This window comes from Martes martes (genome assembly GCF_963455335.1).
Source record: "Martes martes genome assembly, chromosome: 15".
Classification (NCBI taxonomy): domain Eukaryota; kingdom Metazoa; phylum Chordata; class Mammalia; order Carnivora; family Mustelidae; genus Martes; species Martes martes.
Genome location: NC_137903.1, coordinates 33,511,693 through 33,526,007, shown reverse-complemented (window position 1 = coordinate 33,526,007; position 14,315 = coordinate 33,511,693). Strand labels below are relative to the sequence as shown.

General features: G+C 40.8%; 1 protein-coding gene across 1 annotated transcript in view; it reads right to left on the bottom strand.

Moving 5' to 3' along the window:
• The window catches only part of CR1 (complement C3b/C4b receptor 1 (Knops blood group)), a gene marked incomplete at both ends in the record, with an annotated part of 93,130 nt that overhangs the window by 15,255 nt on the left and 63,560 nt on the right, over positions 1–14,315 (bottom strand). The window contains 5 exons of the mRNA XM_080824493.1: positions 4,948–5,033; positions 5,763–5,820; positions 6,352–6,491; positions 12,716–12,815; positions 13,449–13,628. Of these exons, the coding sequence (XP_080680619.1) occupies positions 4,948–5,033; positions 5,763–5,820; positions 6,352–6,491; positions 12,716–12,815; positions 13,449–13,628 (564 nt within the window). The remainder of the gene's footprint in view (positions 1–4,947; positions 5,034–5,762; positions 5,821–6,351; positions 6,492–12,715; positions 12,816–13,448; positions 13,629–14,315) is intronic.

The window sequence follows — 14,315 nt, the reverse complement described above, 5'->3', positions numbered from 1 at the left end:
CAACATAAAAGAATGATAAAATCTTATGACCAAGTCGTTTTATTCCAAGAAGGTAAGATTAGAATTCAAACTCAGCTTGCTTTTCAAAAAGTAATGAAAACAGTCCCACCAACAGTGTAAGAGGGTTCACCTTTCTCCACATGCTCTCCAACATTTGTTGTTTCTTGCCTTGTCAATTGTGACCACTCTGACTGGTGTAAGGGGGTATCTCAATATGGTTTTCATTTGAATTGCCCTGATGGCTAATGATGTTGAACATTTTTTCATGCGTCTGTTAGCCATTTGTATGTCTTCTCTGGAGAAGTGTCTGTTCATGTCTTCTGCCCATTTTTTGATTTGGTTATTTGTTTTTTGGGTTTGAGTTTGAGAGGTCCTTTATAGATCTTGGATATCAGCCCTTTATCTGTAATGTCCTTTGCAAATATCTTCTCCCATTCCATGGGTTGCCTCTTAGTTTTGTTGACCATTTCCTTTGCTGTGCTGAAGCTTTTTATCTTGATGAAGTCCCAAAAGTTCATTTTTGCTTTTTCCCCCCTTGCCTTTTGAGATGCGTTTTGAAAGAAGTTGCTGTGGCCAGTGTCAAAGAGGTTACTGCCTATGTTCTCCTCTAGGATTTTGATGGATTCCTGTCTCACATTGAGGTCTTTCATCCATTTTGAGTTTATCTTTGTGCATGGTGTAAGAGAATGGTTGAGTTACACTCTTGGTGGGAAAGCAAGCTGGCATAGCCGCTTTGGAAAATAGTATGGAGGTTCCTCAAAAAGATAAAAATAGAGCTACCCTATGATCCAGAAATTGCACTACTGGGTATTTACCCCAAAGAAACAGATGTAGTGAAAAGAAGGGTCACATGCACCGCAATGTTCCTAGGAGCAATGTCCACGATAGTAAAATTCTGGAAGGAGCCGAGATGCCCTTCAACAGATGAGTGGATAAAGATGTGGTTCATACACACAAAGGATTATTACTCAGCTATCAGAAGTGATAAATATTGCATCGACATGGATGGAACTGGAGGGGATCATGCTAAGTGAAATCAGTCCAGCAGAGAAACACAATTGTTACATGGTTTCACTTATTTGTGGAACATAAGGACTAGCATGGAGGACATTAGGAGAAGGAAGGGAAAACTGAAAGGGAGGAGAATCAGAGGGGCAGATGAACCATGAGAGACAATGGACTCTGGGAAACAAACTGAGGGTTTCAGAGGGAAGGAGGTGAGGGGCATGGGTTATGCTGGTGATGGGTATTGAGGTGGACATGTATTGAAATGAGCACTGGGTGTTATATGCAAATAATGAATCATGGAACACTACATCAAAAACTAACATTAAAAAAAAGTCATGGGGACGCCTGGGTGGCTCAGTTGGTTGAGCGGCTGCCTTCGGCTCAGGTCATGATCCCGGCGTCCTGGGATCGAGTCCCACATCGGGCTCCTTGCTCCGCGGGGAGCCTGCTTCTCACTCTGCCACTCTGTCTGCCTGTGCTCTCTCTCTCTCTCTCTCTCTCTCTCTGACAAATAAATAAATAAAATCTTTAAAAAAAAAAAAAAAGTCATGAAAACAATTCATTCCATTAAGAGAGTAATGGGGAAACAATATGATTATTTCCAGATATGTAGCCAAAGTGCTAGATAAACTTCAACATGGCTTAATGACAAAAAATTCTTAGCCATGAAGAATATTAGGGAATTTCCTTTCCCTGAAAATGGGGATCTACAAAAAGCCTATAGCAAATACTACCTTAATGGTGAAATATTTCAAACTTTCCCTTTGAGTGGGGGAACAAGAGCAGGATACCCTGTGTCCCCAACCATATCAAATATGTTAGTGGTGGTCCTAGCCAGTGTATGAAAGAAACAGGGAGGGAGTGGAAGGGAGGGAGGCAGGGAGAGGAGGAGGGAGGGGAGGAAGAAAAGAGTCCGTTGGTTGGTTACTTCTAAGTGCATTGAAGATTTTAACAGAAAGAAAGTGCTTTAAATTCCCACTCAGGGTCTGCCTCTGAACGCTTCTAGTATCTGCCCGAAAAGACACTTGCACTCTGTAGCTACAGAGCCCAGATTTCTGAAGAACAAATCCAACATCTAATCCTGTGGCTGGATTCCAAGGTAAATTGACTTCACAACTTAACAGCTCTCTTATGTTAAAGTCTGAACATTGATTGGGAAAAGGAGGACTCTAAAAATTGAGATGGAGAGGGGTGCCTGGGTAGCTTAGTTGTTAAATGTCTGCCTTTGGCTCAGGTTAGAATCCCAGGGTCCTGGGATGGAGCCCTGCATGGGGCTCTTTGCTGGGCAGGGAGCCTGCTTCTCTCTCTCCCACTCCCCCTGCCTGCTTGTGTTCTGTCTCTTACTGTCCCTCTCTCTGTCAAAAAAGAAATAAAATCTTAAAAATATAAATAAAATTTGAGATGGACATACATGGACAGATGCTAAGGATGCTGAACACCTTGTACCTGGAAATTCTGCTGAGCCTCCTTTGCTAGAAGCAGCAGCCCCTCCTCCCCTGTGTGAGGAGGTAAGCCTCCCTTTGTCCAAAGAACCTGTAATGACCTGTCCTGAGTAGCTGCCCTGGTAGGGTTGCCAGAAGAACACAGATGTCCAGTTAGATCTGAATTTCAGAAAAACAATGAAAGCTACTTCTAAATATAAGTATATCCCAAATATTGCAAGGCACATATTTAGAATACAAAAATATGTGTTGCTGTGCTGAACTTCAAGTTTAACTGGCTATCTTGTGTTTTTGTTTACTAAATCTGGCAACTCGAATTTCAGGGACTGCTGATCTTCCTCAGGACCTACCCTTAATACTTCACCATAATTGTGGTTCTTCAACCTGATTCAAGTCCTGAAAGACCTGGAAGTGGAGTTGGGGTGGTGGTTGGGGGGGAAAGTGGGGGGTACCAATTAGGACCTGCAAGAAGGTACCCCCTAAAGAAAAAGAATTAAGATTGTGAATTCACTGTGTTAGAGGGTGACCTACACTAAATGAAGCTGCAATACAGGACCTTTCTTAGTGTAGTCCTGAGGAAGAAATCCTATGGCTTAGGGACTTAGGAATGCCAGAGTGGACTTATGGGAGTCCTGTTCCTCCACTCCTTAACTATGTGCCTGGGGGGTGGAGTGTTCAAAGAGAGACCTTTTATCCTTTCACCCAAGGCTTTGAGAAATACATTCCTGGGGAATTTTCCGTATTCTTGACAGACTCTCTGATGGCTATTCTCTGTAGGCTGGGAGTGACATTGGTGACAATTGGGAGCTTTGTTATTGATCTGGGTTTCCTGAATTCAGTGGAAACCAGAGGATCTCAGGCTGGCTGGAGCCAAGTGGCAGCACTTAACAGCCAGAGGCAACTGAAACAGAGATCAGAATGACTTGCCTGCAGAGATCTTTGTCCCTGGCTAATTGTTGTAGATCCCCTAAAACTGAAAGAGATGAAGAGTGCAGTTAAATATTATTTGATGGCTACAAGCGGAAAAAATCTACCTCTGATTCAATCAGAGAAAAAAAAATTATGGTTATTCATCAACCATTTCCCAGACTTGGGAGTCTATGGACAGACTCAGAGAAGCTCAAATGAATAGAAGATAGGATGTTCTTCTTCTTTTTTTTTTTTTAATTTTTTTTAATCATTATCTTGAGAAAGCATGCTGCTACACGGCCAGAACATATACTGCAGTTTCGTCCCACCTTCACCAAGGAGGCTTGAAGCCATTCACCAAAGATTAGCTATAAGAAAGGTTAGAGAATTAGAAATAAAGATGAAAATCTAGGAATAGATATAGGTGTATTACCTTTAAATAAAGAGATCTAGCCAGAGTACTGTTTTGTCATCTGATTTTTTTCACATAAAAGCGTATAACTTACATATTTATATATCATCGTATGTCCCTGACATCGTGTTTCTTTGTTCTTTTGTTTTTCTTATTTTAGCTGAATAACATTCCAGTGTATGGATGTAGTTCCTCTTCTTCCTCTTCCTTTTCTCCTCCTCCTCCTCCCCCCTTCATCTCTTTCTCCTCCCTCCTCCTCCTCCTCCTCCTCCTTTTCTTCTCCTCCTCCTCCTCCTCCTCCTCCTTCTTCTTCTTCGTCTTCTTCTCCTCCTCCTTCTCCTCCTCCTCCTCCTCCTCCTTCTTTGTCATCTTCATGTTCTTCCTCCTCTTGAGCCTCCTCTTCTTTTTTAAGTAGGCTCCAAGCCAAGTGTGGAGTCCAGCAGAGGGCTCAAATGCACAACCTTGAGATCAAGAACTCAGCTGAGACCAAGAGACAGACAGCTAACAGACTGAGTTACCCAAGTGCCCCTGGATGTATCTCTTCTAATTCTGCGTGGCTCGATTTCATGTTTCTTAGGGAATTCTCAATAGTCATTCTTAACATGACTCTTTCCTTTCTGTACTTTCCAATCCATAGCTGGAAACATTTAGGTTACCTTAACATTTTTGCTATTATAATGAATGAAGCAATGAGAAGTGTATAGTGAATTCCTCGGAAAAATCTGTATTTATTTCCCAAGTATAAATTCTAAGAAGTGGGTCGAAATCTATGTCCATTTTGAGGCTTATAGCACATGGTGCCTCTCAAGAGATTTTGTGGACCTCCACGTGTGTGCGAGTGTTGGTTGATCCACAAGTTCACCAGCCTTGCAGAGCATCGCTTTAGAAACATCTCGAGTAATTTGCCAAGCAGTATGATTGTTATACTGGGGGTGGCACAATCAGCATCATTCTGAATTAATTGAAGGGAAACTAAGGCTTGAAGGCTTTTATGCATTAAGTCCCCAGATTCAGAAAAGGCACAAGATAAGGGAAACATAAGGAAGCAGTTGCCAGAAACCCCATAGGTTTTGAGGGATAGAATGCACAAAAGGAATCCACTTAAGATTTGTATAACTCTAGGAGGAAACTTAGAATCTATTGGAAAGGGTAATAGCAAGGACTGTTTCAACTCACTCTCACAGATAGGTGGATCGTCATCCCACGTGACAGTCTTGTCTGAGATGATGCATGCAATAGAGGTCTTACCAATAAGTCGGTATCTAGAGGGAAGGAAGAACGAATGTTATTTCCCTGTTCATTTTCCTACTGAAATGGCTACTTACGAGAGAGTGTAATCCGGGAGAATTCAGAAGGACAATTTCCATTTGTCATAGTATATGACATGGTATATACTATGTACATGTATATACATGTACATATATGTATACATATACTACGTAGACATAGTATATGACATAGTATATATAGCACAATTTGTGATAGTATACTATCACTTTCCCAAATTTTACATCTTTATTCGGATGTCTAAGCTAAATGGGGCCTCTGCTCTTAAGTACTTTGAGCTACATTTTAATTTAAGCCTAACATGTTTAAGTTCTTCAAACTAGAACCAAAGCAAATCCAAGCAGAACAAAACAAGTTGAACACGGATTTCCTATGTAAAATGTTAAAGGCAGCAATACTCACATAGTATGCCACAAACTGCTCAAAGTGTGCCATAAGACTTGGAAAATGTAAATTTCTCCCATGGATAATGTCTTGCAAAACTGTAGTAAAATATTAAAACCAGGATTCTGATATAGGTACGATCACCAATTTTATTCAGACTTCCTCAGTTTTGTTTGTACTAATTTGTGGGTATGTGAGTGTGCTTACAAGTATTCCGTTTTTATACAGACTATATTTAAGAGCAGTTCTGGGTTCATGGTAATATTGGCCAGAGGATACAGGGGATTTCCCAAATACTCCCTTTCCCTACACATGCATACTTTCCCACACTATCCACATCCCCCACTAGACCGGTACAGTGGCCTGCAACTGATGAACCTACATTGACACATCATTATCCCCTGTAGTCCAGAGTTTACAGCAGGGTTCAGTCTTGGCGTTGTGCAGTCCATGGGTCTGGACAAACATCTAATGACATGGATGCACCCTTACTAATCACACAGAGTAGTTTCACTGCCCTAAACATCTTTGGAGCTCTGCTTATTTGTCTCTCCCTCCTTCCACCCCTTGGCTACTATGGATATTTTTACTCCATATTTTCTTTTCCAGAATGCCACTTCCCTGGAATTTTATACAGTATTGAACCTGTTCAGATTGGATTCTTTCACTTAGTAAAATGTTAAGTTTCCTCCATGGCTTTCCATGGCTTGATAGCTCATTTGTGTGGGAGGGTTTGCCAGTTTATGTTCCTATCATCAATGAACAAGTAATCCAGTTCCTCTACAACCACGCTAGCATCTGCTGTTTTCACTAGTTTGTATTTTTGCCACTCAGATATATGTGTAGTATTGTTTCACTGTTGTTTTAATTTGTATTTTCCTAACGGTTAACGAAGCTGAATATCTTTACCTGTACTTCGTGTGCCTCCAAATTCCTGTCCTGAAACCTTAGAATCTGACTTTTTTTGGAAACAAGGTCTTGGCAGATATACGAGAGTTAAGATGAGGTCATACTGGATTAACACGGGCCCTAATGCAATGACTGTTGTCCTCAGAAGAAGAAGGAAATCACAAGGAGACAGACAGAATACGTTGACACATACAGAGGAAAAGCCACGTGAGAACAGACACAGAGGTAGCAGTGATGTGTTCTTAGCCCATGATGCCAAGGACAGCTGGCAACCACCAGAAGCTAGGAGAAAAGCATGAAATGGATTCTTCCTCAGAGCTCCCAGTAGGAACCAACCTGCTGACCCCTTGATTTCAGACCTGTTCAAGGCTATTCCTAACTTGCTGTGAGTTTGTATCATGAATTGATACTGAATTTTGCCAACTGCATTTTCTGTCAGTTGCTAGGGGCATATATTTTTCTTCTTTAGCCTGTTTATAGAGTTGATCATGTTGATTGATTTTTGAATGTTCAATCTGTCTTGTATACCTGGAGCAATTTCCACTGTGGTCTTTGGCTGCAATTCTTTTAATGCATCGTTGGGTTTGATTTGCTAATATTTTATAGATGCTAGAAAGTCTTCAATAAAGCATAACAAACCAAGTCCAGCTGTATATGAAAAGGATCATATACAATGACCAACTGGGATTTATTCCGGGTATGCAATTACTATTTGAACAGAGACTGAATTCACAGTTAGTAAGTTCTTTTCCTTCAGTACTTAAAACAGGTGGGCCACTTCCTTCTGGTCTCCATATTTTCAGGTATAAAATCCACTGCCATTCAAACTGTATTCCCCTATGAACAGAATGTCCTTTCCTTCTGGTTCCGTTAAGAGTTTTTTTCAAGGGAATTTGTAATTACTTATTGAAGCGATTTTATGATGCCTGCTTTAAAATCGCCATTACAGAGCTCCAACATCTACTTTTCTTGGTCCTGGCCTCAGTGGACTGTCTTTTCTTAGTGGAGTTGTGATTTTCCTGGTTCTTGATGTGACTTGGGATTCTCTGTTGTATCCTGAACATTTTGGATGTTCTGTTAAGAGACTCTTGATCTTATATAATGTATCTTAGCATGTAACCTCCCTTTGTAGGGTAGTGTGTAGATTCTGGCCTACTTTCATGGGCTTTGGTTCCAATGACAATTTAGTTTTCCAGTCTTGCAGTGCTATTCTGGGGCTTCGTTCTCCTGGCTCCTTTTAAATGCTGGATGCATTCCTGCTGATACTGCCTGTAGACAGTGGAGGTGCTTCTCTGAACTGCCTGGTGTCAGTAGGTGAGGAATGGGAGATGTTGGGATCTTGGATGGAGAATAAGCTCTCTGGCGTTCTATGGCTATCTGGGGAAGGTGGCGTTCCCCCTTCATTTGTGTCATTGCCACCAGGGGAGGGAAGCATCTATCTGGGCTACATTTTGCTGCTGGGTGGAGAACCAGGAGACATGGGCCTGGGAGGCTTTCTCCTACTGGATGGAGGATCCAGAAACCCCAAACATGATTTCTCTTCTGCTGCTGGGTTGGTGGCTCCCTGCCATGGGTATAGGATCAAGAGATGCTGGGCCTGGAATGTGTTCTGCTGCTGTGTCTTGGAGGGCTGGGCTGCTGGGCCTTCTGGCATCTGGGGTGTGAGTGGAGGAGCCCTCTTACTGCTGGCTTAAAGTCTAGGTGTTGCCACCTGAGCTCTGTTGACCCTGTCAGTACAGGCAGAATAGGGCTCACTGCGGCTGGCTGGTGTGGGGCATGAGGTAAATTTGTCATTGAGACTAAAGCCCAGGTCGTCCCATTAATACAGCTGCTGGTGGACTGGGATCTGCTGCTTCTCAGGGCTGTGGGACATAAGAAGGATAGACTCCCCAACCCATCCCTGATTCTGCTTATGCTGTTCATGTGGGCAGACTGAGCCACTGGAGCCGTCAATGCGTCTTCCCACTACATCCTCACTGAGCTTCCCTTTTCCCAGTCCTTTGACCAGACTTTACTCTCCTGTCTGTCCCTGCCTGTTGACTATCTGGGATTGCATTCCTTTCTAGCATCCAGTCTGAGACATAAAAAGAAAGCCCAGAGGCGTCACTGCAGTGTCATTCTTTAAGTTCTGAGGTCCTCAGTCCAGCTTCTTTCTACCTTTCCAAGTCTTTCTATGCTTGCATGTTGAACAGTTTCCAGGTATTTAGTTACATGTAGAGAGAGATTCAGGGAAAAGTGAGTCTTCCCGTCTTGTCTTGGAACTGAAACTTCTTTTTTTATTTTATTTTATTTTTTAAATAAGATTTTATTTATGTATTTGACAGAGATCACAAGTAGGCAGAGAGGCAGGCAGAGAGAGAGGAAGAAGGAGGCTCCCTGCCGAGCAGAGAGCCCGATGTGGGGCTCAATCCCAGGACCCTGAGATCATGACCTGAGCCGAAGGAAGAGGCTCAACCCACTGAGCCACCCAGGTGCCCCATTTTTTATTTAATTTTTTTAAAAGATTTTTATTTATTTATTTGACAGACAGAGATCACAAGTAGGCAGAGAAGCAGGCAGAGAGAAAGGAAGGGAAGCAGGCTCCCCGCTGAGTGGAGAGCCCAACATGGGGCTCGATCCCAGGACCCTGAGACCATGACCCAAGCCGAAGGCAAAGGCTTTAACCCACTGAGCCACCCAGGTGCCCCGGAATTGAAAGTTCTAGTAATGGCTTCTTAAATCTGAATTTAAAAGTTTATATGTATACATTGTAGTCAAAACGGAGAGGTACAGAACTCCCAGTAATGAAAAACAAAATTACCCAAACTCTTTCTTACAGAAGTTAACATAGTTCTAGTTTTATGGGCCTCAAAATCATGCAGGGATCATGTGAAAATGTGATTCAGATTCAGTAGGTATGAAGATTCTGCATTTCTAACAAGCTCCCAGGAGATGCTGACCTTGCTGGTCTGTGAGCCATACTTTGGGTGACAGGGGCTTAGAGTCAATCCTTCCGTCTTTTGTGTAGATATACTTATAACAAGAACATCGGCTGTCCTCCTACATGGATTAATTTTTCTATATTGTTAGTTCAGTTTGAAATTATAGTTAAAAATTTTTATCCTACTGGGTTAAATCCATTAAGATCCATCTGAGTTTCTTTTCTCCGTTTTTTTGGGGCAAGATTGAGTCATTGGACTACAATGCTAGCTCTTTACATTTTTTCCTTAACTTCTAGCTTTCTATATTGATTACACAAATTCATAAATGAATGTGATCACATAAATTCAATGTACTATTGACTATATTTGCAAATGCAAATTTGTTGAAATTTTCTTACATCCATGTGTTGCAAGCAGGGAGATAAATGTAGGGATTAACTTTCGCATTTTTCAAATGTACAAGTTAAAGTTTCCAGGGGAACTTCTAAATAAATAGAAATAGAGACTCTATTTTCCAAGCTAGTGAAGGACGTAATGGAAAAAAAATATAAAACCTAATGGACACAAAAGTTGAGGAAGTGTGAAAACCTAAAATTGGTATAAATAGAAACACAAAATAAGGTAGTAGGCACTAATTTTAAAGATTAGTGGTTGCATTAAAAGCAAATGCATTAAACTCCTTAGTTAAAAGGTAGACATTATCAAACTGGATGAAGGAAATCTAACTATTGGTTATTTATCAGAGACTCATGTAACATAGAATGATACAGGAAAGTAAAAAGTAAAAAGATTTAAAGAGAGTGAGTAAATAATCAAAAAGCAATGTAGTTATATCAAATATATAATAGGAGTGTAAGTGTACACACAAAATAGACTTTAACGGAAAAAGCATTATTAGAAAGAAGGAGCAACCTGCTATAATAAGTTTTAATGCTCTTGGAAGTATTCAATGTGCATGCACCTAATTAAATAGCCTCAAATATATTTAAAAGAACCCAGAAAAACAAGAAGAAATTGGAAGAAAAGAGCGACGGATCCAGCCTGCTTTGGAAAAGAAACACGCTCTGCTCATTTCATATAGATAAATTGGTTGTAAAGCCAGACAAGGACAGCTTGAGAATGGAACATTATTAAACCTATCATTCCTATGAGAATAAAAGGAAAAAATGTGAAAGAAGATATTCTAAAACCAATGTAGCAATGCAGAGAAAATATTCATTATACTTCTAGGCCAAGTGGGGTTACTCAAACATTTCAGGCTTAATCTGTTAACATGATTCATGATACTCATTCCTCCTACTTTGTGCGTTTGTATTTGGTTGTTTAGTTGCCCCAGGACCAGTTGTTGAAAAGACTATTCTTTCACCATCGGATTGTCCTGGTATCCTTGCTGAAAAGGAGTTGACCGTAAGTGTGTGGGTTTATTTCTGCATTCTCAATTCTATTCTATTGATCTATACATCTGTCCTGATGCCAGTACCACACATTCTCCATTGCTGTAGGTTTAGAGTCAGTTTGAAAGTGAGACTTTCTTCTTTTTCAAGACTGTTTTGACTGTTTGGGTGCCTTGCATTGCCAGAAGAATTTTAGGATCAGTTGTTGATTTCTGCAAAAGGATGCTAGAATTTTATGGGCATGGAAATAAATCTGTACATCAATTTGGTGAGATCAATATTGTATAATTCTATAATATTCAATATTGTTACAATGTTAACAATATTAACTCACCCAATCCAGGAATATAGGATGTGGTTCCATTTATTTAGATCCCCTTTGATTTTGTTTTCAACAGTGTTTCATAATCTTCAGTGTACAATCTTACATTTCTTTAGTTCAGGTTATTTTGAAGTTAAGTTGTTCTTTTGATGTTATTGTAGGTGGAACTGCTTTCTTAATTTCATTCTCAGAGTGTTCATTGTTAGTGTATAGAGATGCCATTTAATTTTGCATGTTGGTCTGACAGGTGAATCTTGCAGAACTATCTGTTAGATGTGATGGGTTTTTGGGGTGTGTGTGTTTGTGTTCATTCCTTAGGATTTTCTATACAAAACACATCATTTGCAAACAGAGATTGTTTCGCTTCTCCTTTCCAATTTGGACACCTTTTGTTTCTTTTTCACGATCAATAGTCCTGGCTTGAACCTCCAGTATGCTGTTAATTAGAAATGGTGAGAAGCTTTTGGTACTTTAATTTATATAAATGTGTGTGTGAGGTGTATGCGTGTGAGTATATATATGTATCGTAAAATATATTTCTTAGCTGTGGATCATAACAAAATAAGGGTGAAAACTACTGTCATGTAGAAACTTTTGCCCATGGGCACTAGGAGACATGTGTATTTATATTGGGAATACTTACGATAAGTAAGTAAGTTTTTCCTAAACAAGGAAAAACAAATGAGAAACAATCCTAATGTAACAACCAAGAGAAAATGAGTAGTGGTATATCCACTTAAGGAAATATTATCCCAAGCAAAACTGAATTAACCACAACCACATGGATAATTGCGAGAAACAAAATGCTCAGTGAAAAAGCAATTTGAGAACTGCATGAATTATCATGCCACTTATAGAAAGCTCAAAGTATGTAAAGTGAAATCTAAACTGAGTAGGGATTTATGGGAAAATATGGAAAACAAATGCAAGAGAGTGAACGACACAGAACTTAGGACCCTGATTTCGCGAGAGATTCTGGAGGTGGAGGAATGGGAACTGGGAAAGCTACAGAGGTGACTTCTAAGGTTCTAGCAATGTTTCTTAAGGTGGACAGCATATATGCTGAAGTTCACTTTATTGTTCTTCCTGTTTTTAATGGTCACTTATGTTATATTGAATATCTTTTAAGTAAGCAATAAATAATTTTAAAAAAAGCAAAAGTTAAGATATAAGGTGAAGCAGTTTCCCTACTTCTTTCCTGAATTGGCTATCTCCTTTTAAGATAAGCCACAGCAAATTTCTGCACCGTGCCCATTCCTGGAGAGGGGCTATAACAATCAAGATTTGCCTCTGCACCTCATGGCTCCATCATCCTAAACAAGTCATTCTTTCCCACTTCTGAGTCCACCATCTCCAGCTCTTGTTGCTTTGGGGTGGGAATATGTGCGCGGAGCCACTAATGGTTGTTCCATTTGCTGCTTTAGAGACCTGGTCCTTCCCATGTAGTGAACATTTCACTTGGTTCTAGGTGCATGAATTTGGTGTGCCATAGACATCTTTCCTCCCCACCCCCAAGTTTCTAGCACAGATACAGGTGTTTCCTATTTTTCAAATATTTGTTTAGTCATTTCAAATGTAGTTTAATACCTGGATTCAAGCCACCACGTCTACTTCGAAATCTTATTGCTATGGTTTGAATGGACAGGAAGACTTTCTAAGACTCTTGTTTAGAGGTTGGTGCTACAATTCTGGAACTGTCAACCCAAATGATGCTGCTGCCCACTCACCCTTCATTACAGGCATAATTAACTGTTGATCCAAACCGGGCGTCTCCGTTTACGGTCATTTTGCCATTGGCGGGCTCTGGAGGAGTTCCACATGATCTCCCTACGGGGGAGAAGCAGAACTGGGGGATTGTGTATAGAACACGCCGAACTTCTCTCAGTAAGTACCTAAGTCCCAACCTGGCTGGAGTTTACTGAAAAGTATTTGTCGTTCTGCAGATTTTGCCTCCTCGGAGAAACTAACAAGAGTGCCTCAGAGTCAGCCACCTACTAAGCTCCACTTCCAAAAGAAGACCTCCCCTCCTAAGTGATCTTTTCCCTGTGTTGTGCATCCCAGAAAAATGCAAACTTTACTTATTACCGAAGTGGTTATTTTGTCATCCAACCAGCTTAAATCAGAGATCTCGAAGTCAGGATTCTCTCCCCACCTACCTTTTTCTTCCCTTTTCTGACTCATTGGTGACGTAGTTTCAATGGTGACAATGGGAAACCCCTACTGAATGGAGCTTTTCCCTGCATTGTGTCTTGCGAAGGTCATTTCTCATGAAGTGACCTTGTAATGGAGGTGCCAGCAAGTCAGAGCAGTAGGAAGGTGTAACAGAAAGAATAACTGTCACATGTACTCTACTCGAGGCACATTTAACAATCGTATACGTCTTAGTTCCAAAATCTGAACAATTGATTCAGCTCTATGGATGTTTGATTGACACAGAGTTCTCAGTCCAGAGGTACTTACGTTGACACTTGTTTTCGGCGCTTGACCAGACTGAGTTGGTTAGGCAGGTGATAAAGAACCCTCTCCCATAGTAACCAGGGCGGCACTCATACTTCAGAGATGTCCCAATGGGAAACTCATACGCGTCAGTAGAATTTACCAGCTTGGCAAATGGAAGGTGTTCTGGGGCTTTGCACTGACCTGGAGGTCAAGACCACAGTGACATCCAAGTTAATGGAGAAACTTCTATTTACTTCCTCTTTTTCTCCAGTGTGCTTCATAGATGTGATCAAAGAAACAGAACACCTTAATAATGTTAAAATGTTTGCTTCTCTAATGAACATAGACATGAGATTTTCATTCTGTTCTAAAGCTTTATTTATTTATTTTGAGAGAGAGCAAGAGAGAGAGAGAGGGAGCGAGCATGCATGAGTGGGAGGGGGCAGAGGGAGAGAGAATCTCAAGCAGACTCCCCGCTGAGCACAGAGCCCAATGCAGGCCTTGATCCCAGGAACCTGAAATCATGATCTGAACCGAAATCAGCCACTTCACTAACTGAGGCGACCCTGTCCACCATTTTTCATAGTGGAATGCTGAGCACTGCTCAACTTCTCAAACCTTAGAATTGAATTATAATCCACCACCTCGTTTCTTATTCTACAAAGATTGTCTTTTGATACTTTTGTCACAGCCACTGCTCAAAGCCCAATTTTGCAAAGATTTGTTGTCACCAAGAGGAACCTACTGAAAAAAAAAATTAAAGAACTCTACTGCAAGCTAATGTAGACAAGGCCTATTGGGAGACAGTAGCTGCACAATATCTAAGAAATACCCAGAATTGCTGTTCCACCAAAAATTTAAAATAGCCAATGGGTCTCCTTTGAGATC